Source organism: Balearica regulorum, chromosome 28 (genome assembly GCF_011004875.1).
Source record: "Balearica regulorum gibbericeps isolate bBalReg1 chromosome 28, bBalReg1.pri, whole genome shotgun sequence".
Lineage (NCBI taxonomy): Eukaryota > Metazoa > Chordata > Aves > Gruiformes > Gruidae > Balearica > Balearica regulorum.
The window spans coordinates 806,603-813,910 of NC_046211.1; the positions used below are offsets into that span (position 1 = coordinate 806,603).

Below are 7,308 nucleotides of genomic sequence, written 5' to 3' on the forward strand. Positions count from 1 at the left end.
GTGGCGGGTGTCTGTGCGTGTGTGTCCCCCCTCCAGCTGTCCCGTGTCCCCAGCGCGTCCCTCCCTTGTCCCCTCGGGGTGAGCTGAGCGTGTCCGTTCTCAGCAGGTGATCCCGGGGTGATGGGCGCCGTTGCAGGGGGGTACCCGGGGAGGGGGCAGGGACGGGTTTCCCGACTCCGTCCTCGGGGAGGTGACGGGACGAGCCTGGGCTGGGCACGAGCCGGGCGTGGGGAGGCGACGGGGCGGAGGACGCGCACCCGAGGCGCCCGCACCCACACGCCTCCGACACTCGTGGCACCCGCACCCACCCCGGCCTGGCAGGGGGGTAGGGGAGCCCGGGGACCCCCCCCCACCCCAGCCGCCATGAAGCGGATGTTCTCCTGCTCCAGCTCGCAGGTGGCGGTGAGTCCCGGCGCAGCCCCCCGCACCCCAGGGGGGGACCCCCGGCATGTCCAGGGGTGGGGGCACCCTCCGCACCCCCGTGAATGGGGGTAACACCCGGTCTCCGTGCCCCGCCTGCACCCATGGGTGCTGCCACGGGGGCTGGGGGGGGCTGCAGCCCCCCTGCTGCCAGCCGGCCCCGTGGGCCCACCGGTCCTGAACCGCGGCTGGCCGCGGTGCTCGGTGCCGGTCCTGCGCCATGCCGGCTGCAATCCTGACCCCGATGCCGAGCCCCGAGCCCCGGCGCTTGCCCCAAACCCGGCCCCGCTGCGGGTCCCGCCGCCCAGCCTGGTCCCCGGTGCCGGTGCTCGGCCCGCGGTGCCCACGCACAGCCCGCAGCGCGGTGGAGCCCGCCGTGGCGCGACGCAGCCCGACAAACCAGCCGGGCAGGCGCAGGCAGGGACACGCTCGCCTGCCTCGCCTCGCCTTCCCCGGCTGGCACCCAGGGCCCGGCTCCGTGGGGAATTCGGGGTCCCCGGCGCCCCGTCCCTGACGGAGCACCCCAAGGAGTGGGGAAACTGAGGCACGGCTCCACGCCGCCGCAGCGGGAGGCACCTGGGGGGGGGGGGCAGGTCCCAAAAGGGGGGTCAGCTCCGAAGCGCTGCCTCCGCCGTGGCCCTTCTGCCTGGAGAAACCGTGCCTCAGTTTCCCCCGGCCGTCGGTGGGGGTCCCGTCCCCGCAGCCCCCCGGAGCCGCTCGCCCCCCGCCCCCCCCCAGGTGGAGAGCTGGAACAAGCAGGACCAGAAGCTTCTGGAAGCGGTGGAGAAGGGCGACGTGGGCAGGGTGTCCGCCCTCGTCTCCCGCAAAACAGCCCGGCCCGCCAAGCTCAACGCCGTGGGGCAATCCGCGTACGTCAGCCCCCCGGGGGGGGGTGACACGTGTGGGGGTCCCTGGGGTGGCAGATGGGGACCGCGGTCGCAGCCACCTCTCGCCCTCCTCCAGCTTCCACCTGGCCGCGTCCAAGGGTCTCACCGAGTGCCTGACGCTGCTGCTGGCCCACGGGGCCCCCGTGAACGAGAAGAACGATGACGGTAAGGGGGGGGACGCCGTGGGGACACCCCTTGGCACGGCGGGGGGACACAGCCAGGTCTGAGCCGGGGCAGGGTCCGGTCCCCGTGTCCCCTCCGGGTGATGGCGAAGGGCTGAGCACGCCCCAGACCTGCACCCCGAGGAGCGCCCTGCCCTGCCCGGTCCTGTCCTGCCATGCTGGGGAAGATGTCCCCAAGGCGAGGTGTCCCCCGGGGGTTGGGGGGTGTCCCCGCTGGCCGTGTCCCCGGTGTGTCCCCCCACTGCCGGTGCCCAGCCCGCAGGTCTCTTGCAGGCAGCACCGCTCTGCATCTGGCCACCATCGGGTGCCAGCCCCAGTGCGTCAAGGTCCTGCTGCAGGTACGGGGATGGGGACGGGATGGGGATGGGGATGGGGACAGGGACAGGATGGGGACAGGATGGGGATGGGGACAGGATGGGGACGGGATGGGGATGGGGACAGGATGGGGATGGGGACGGGATGGGGACGGGATGGGGATGGGGACAGGATGGGGATGGGGACAGGATGGGGACGGGATGGGGATGGGGACAGGATGGGGACGGGATGGGGATGGGGATGGGGACAGGATGGGGATGGGGACAGGATGGGGACGGGATGGGGATGGGGATGGGGACAGGGACAGGATGGGGACAGGGACAGGATGGGGATGGGGACGGGGACGGGGATGGGGATGGGATGGGGATGGGATGGGGACAGGATGGGGACAGGGATGGGGACAGGATGGGGACGGGGATGGGGACAGGATGGGGATGGGGATGGGATGGGGACGGGATGGGGATGGGGACGGGATGGGGACGGGATGGGGACAGGATGGGGATGGGGACAGGATGGGGATGGGGACAGGGACAGGATGGGCACAGGATGGGGATGGGGACGGGGATGGGGACAGGATGGGGACAGGATGGGGACGGGGACAAGGACAGGGATGGGGACAGGATGGGGATGGGGACGGGGACAGGATGGGGACAGGATGGGGATGGCGATGGGATGGGGATGCAGAGAGGGATGAGGATGGAGTTGGGCACGGAGATAGGGATGTAGATGGGATAAGGATGGAGACAAGGACAGGGATGGGGACAGGGACGGGGATGGGGACAAAGATGGGGACAGGGACAGGGATGGGGATGGGGATGGGATGGGATAAAGATGGGGATGGGGATGCAGAGGGGGATGAGGAGGGAGCTGGGGATGGGACAGGGATGGGGACAGGGACAGGGACAAGGACAGGGATGGGCCAGGCATGGAGGCAGGGATGAAGCTGAGGATGAGGATGGGAACAGGGAAGGGGAGGGGCAGGGCAGGACGCGGGGTCCCGTCCCCAGCTGGGGGAGGGTCCCTGCCCTCTGTCCCCCCCAGTACGGTGCCAACGAGAGCCACGTGGACGGGCAGAACCGAACCCCCCTGCACTGGGCTGGTGAGTGCCGGGGGTCCCCAAACCAGGCTGGGACTGGGGGGGGCCCAGAGCGCCGGGCTGCGCTGACGGCCCATACGGGGGGTTCACCTGACCCCCCCCGCTGACACGGCCCCCCCAGCCTCCTCCGGCTGCGCCTCCAGCGTGCTGCTGCTCTGCGACCACGAGGCCCTCCTGGACGTCACCGACGCCGTGAGTGGGGACCGGCGGGGGGGGTGGCAGGGGGTGACGGCGGGGGCTGACGACGCCTCACGTGTCCCCATCCCGTGTCCCCCCCCCCAGCACGGGCAGACCCCCCTGATGCTGGCGGCGCGGGGGAACCACGCTGCCATCTGCGCCCAGCTCCTGCAGAGAGGGGCCGACCCCAACCTGGCCGACAAGGACGAGAAGTGAGTGGCCGCGGGGACGGGGGACGCTTCTAGGACAATTGGGGGTGACGGGGGGGGGGGTGTCCCTGCCCCCCCAAGCCCGGGGCGATGGCTCGATGGCTCTGCTCCATGGGGGCCCCCGAGACGCTCCGGCGCTGTCCCCTGTCCCCAAAGGACCCAGGTGTCCGTGGAGAGCTGCCGCTGCGGAGAGCGGTCCCTGGGCATGGGGGGGGGAAGGGTGGGGAGGGACCTGTGCCACCGTGCCATCACCACGCCATCGTGTCACTGTGCCATCGTGTCACTGTGCCATCGTGTCACCGTGCCACCGAGCCATCCTGCCACCGTGCCGCTGCGCCATCGCTGCGCCGCGGCACCACTGTGCCGTCACGCCATCACGTCACCGCGCCCTCGTGCCACCGTGGCACCACTGTCCCATCGTGCCACCACGCCGCCGTGCCATCGTGTCACCGTGTCACCGGCCCCGCAGGACCGCCCTGATGCTGGCCTGCGAGCACTGCAGCCTGGAGTCGGCCGAGCTGCTGCTGAGCCACGGGGCGGCCATGGGGGACGAGGACCGCCGGCGCTACGCGCGACAGACCCCCAGCCGCACGCTCCGGCGGCTCCTGCGTGGCGTCCGCGGCGGGGGGCGAGGTGAGTCCCGTCCCCCCCCCCCATCACCCATCCGGCCTCGTCCGGCTGCTTATTTTAGGGGAAAAAGGGGAAAAAGAGGAAAATGAAGGTTGTTTCATCCCGGCAGAGAACGGCACCGGTGCCGGGGACTCCGTGTCGCAGGTGGGAAGCTGGGGAGAGGGGACTGTGGGCAGCGAGAGCGAGGAGGAGGAGGAGGAGGAGGAGGAGGATGAGGATGAAGAGCAGCAGGATGGGTGCGATGCCCGGCGGGCGCGGCGGCTGCAGGAACGGCTGGCGAGGAAGACGCAGGAATGCCAGCGGTTGGCGGCCGCCGCCGACAGCATCCGGCAGCGGGTGCGGGAGCTGGCACGGCTCCTGCCCGGGTGCGAAGCCCGGGGTGGGACGGAGGATGAGGATGATGCCTGCCTGGCCCTCCTGGCCCAGCACGTGGGGGAGCTGAGGAAGAGGAAGACGGCCGAGGAAGAGGGGGATGGAGGAGACCAAACGGCGGCACAGCTGGACGGTGATGCCGGGGCACCGGCGCTGGCCCCATTCCTGACCTGGCTGGGGGACGAGTGTGCCAAAATGCGGGCGGCGAAGGCGAGCGCCTGCACCCGGAGCAAGGGGCTGCGGAAGGAGGTGGAGGAAGCTCTGCGGAGCAAACTGCACTACGAGGTGGTGTCGGCCGACGCCGTCCGGAAAAGCCTGGCGGCTTGGGAGAAGATGGTGGTGGGGCTGGAGCAGGCGCTGAGCCGTGCCGACGAGACCCACGCCAAGATGCTCGAGGGATCCCGCGTCCTCCTGGAAAACCTCCGGCAGGAGCCGGTGCGGCCGCTCGCCGTGACGGCGCCTTCGCGGTGCCAGGTGCCCGGCGCGGAGCCGGCTCCGGGCGGGAAGAGCCAAGCGGAGGTGGCGAGGGAGGCTGCGAGCCTGGAGAGAGAGATGCTGGAGCTGAAGGAGAGCAACGGGATGCTCCTGGGGGAGCTGGCCCGGCTGGGCCGCGAGCGGGAGCGGCTGCGGGAGGAGCTGCGCGGGCTACAGGAGCGGGACGCCGGTGCCGAACCGGCGCCGGAGGGTCCCGGCGCTGCCGCCCTGGCTCGGGCGCTGGCGGTCGAAAGGGAGGAGGCGGCGAGGCTGCGGCGGAGGCTGGCGGGGCAGCGGCGGGAGCTGGCGGCGCTGCGGGATGGGGTGGGCGAGAGGGCGCGGGAGGCGGCCGGGGACGCCGGTGCCGGTGCCGGCATCCTGCGGGAGCTGCACCGCAAGCTGGATGGGCTGGTGAGGTCCCAGCACGAGGCCTTGCAACTCGTTGCAGAGATGGAGGATAAGGGTACCCCGGGTGAAGGAGCCCCCCAGAACGATGGGGATGCCGGGGCCGGGCTACAGGGTGAGCCGGAGGATGCGCCGGGCGAAACGGTCGAGGAACTGGGGTCGGCGCCGGGTCCCCGTGCGCCGCGGCCGCTGGAACCGCTCACCGGCACCGCCGCTGCCCTGCGTGGCCGGGAGCTCCCCGAGCGGCCGGGGGCCGAGGCTGAGCGGTGGCGGGCGGCGGCGGCGGAGGAGAAGCGGGCGAAGGAGGCGGCGGAGGCGCGGGCGGCCGAGCGGGAGCGGGAGGCACGGGAGCTGCGGGAGAAGGCGGAGGGGTTGGAGCGGAGCGTGGGCAACCTGCGGGCCAGCGTGGGCCAGCTCTCCCGGGCCTGCCGCGACAGGGAGGGGAAGGTAGGGGCTGGGCCGGGCCGCGGGCTGGCGGGGACGGGGATGGGGATGGGAATGGGGACAGGGACAGGAACGGGGTCGGGGACAGGAACGGGGACGGGGACGGGGGCCGTTCCCATTGCCGTATCCTTCCCATCGCCATCCCTGTCCCATCGCTGTCCATATCATCATCATCATCATCATCATCATCATCATCATCATCATCACCATCCCCTGCCCATCCCCTGCCCATCGCCGTTCCCTGCCCATTGCTGTCCCCATCATCGTCACCTTCACATCACTGTCCCATCACTGTCCCTGTCCCATCGCTGTCCCCATCATCATCATCATCATCACCTTCCCATCCCGTCCCCATTCCATCACTGTCCCCATCATCATCGTCCCCCTCCCATCCCCTGCCCATCCCCATCCCTGTCCCCCCGCTGTCCCCTTCCCATCCCCTTCCCATCCCCTTCCCATCCCTGTCCCATCGCTGTCCCCATTCCATCCCCATTCCCTTCCCATCCCTTCCCATCGCTGTCCCTGTCCCACCGCTCTCCCCATTGTTGGCCCCTTCCCATCCCCCCCATCGCTGTCCCCATGGCCGTCCCCCCGTCCCTCCCCCCATCGCCGTCACCCCCACCCCAGCGTTTCACCCGCCCGACACCCCGGGGGGACCCAGGTTTGGGGGGGCAGGGACTGCCCGGGGACACTGGGGCGACCGGGAGCTTCCCCCACCCCGGTTCACCTTTCGGCCAAATTCGGGGGAGACGGGGGGGGGGGGGGCAGATGGGAACCAAAGGAACGACACCGGGGTGGGACGGGGAGTCCCCACCAGCACCCCGATTTGCTCCCCCCCACGTCCCCACCCCCAGATGAAGAAGCTGCTGGCGGAGACGGAGAAGCTGTCGGCGGAGGTGCTGGGGCTCCGCAGCCAGAGCGCCCGGCTCCAGCTCCAGCTGGAGGTGGGTACCGGCACCCACCGGCACCCGCCGGCGCCTCGGCACCCTCTTCGTCACCTCACCCTCCTCTTCTCCTCCCCAGGTCCAGCAGAAAAACCACCGGGACATCGTGGCGGTCTATAGGACCCACCTGCTCAACGCTGCCCAGGTGGGACCCCGCGTCCCCCTCGGTTCGGGGTGACACGGTCTGGGGGGGGGACGGGACACACGGACAATTTGGGCTGCAACGCTGGAAAATAGGAATCGGGAGCCCGGCCCCAGCGGCTGCGGCCCCTCGGCAAAGCTCTCCTCCCCGCAGGGGTTCATGGACGAGGGGGTCCACGCCATGCTGCTGCGCATCCTGCGGACCGAGGAGTGAGGGGCAGGATCGGGGCCGGTCCCATCGCCCCCCCCGAGCCATTAAACTGGAAAAGCCGCAACGTCCCCCCCGTCCCGTGTCCCCGTCTGCATCCGGGCGCGGGGTGGGGTCGGCCCCAACGGGGGGGTCCCGGCTGGGGGGGGGGTCCTGCCCCATCGGGGGGTTGGTGGGACGTGGGGTGCGACACCCCGCAGGGCTCACGGCACCCACCGTGGGCACCGCTCAGCCCCCGGCCCCACGTCAGGACTGGGAAGTGGCGCTGGGCAGAGCTCGGGCCAGGGCTGGTCCTGTGCAGCACCAGTCCCACACTGGAACGGTCCCCGTGCAGCACCAGTCCCATACTGGAACGGTCCCCATACAGCACCAGTCCCACACTGGAACGGTCCCCGTACAACCCT

The 7,308-nt window shown here is 71.1% G+C and overlaps 1 protein-coding gene across 1 annotated transcript; it reads left to right on the forward strand.

Annotated features, from left to right (window-relative positions):
* Positions 1–158: 158 nt before the first annotated feature.
* ANKRD35 (ankyrin repeat domain 35) lies at positions 159–7,031 on the forward strand. Its single transcript, XM_075737259.1, is given in 15 exon segments — positions 159–803; positions 806–909; positions 911–1,101; positions 1,103–1,139; positions 1,141–1,289; positions 1,384–1,472; positions 1,763–1,827; positions 2,846–2,903; positions 3,022–3,092; positions 3,183–3,289; positions 3,756–3,919; positions 4,026–5,614; positions 6,466–6,555; positions 6,635–6,700; positions 6,851–7,031. Coding segments are annotated over 15 exon segments (3,003 nt in total). The 5' UTR covers positions 159–640; the 3' UTR covers positions 6,911–7,031.
* The last annotated feature ends 277 nt before the right edge of the window (positions 7,032–7,308 follow it).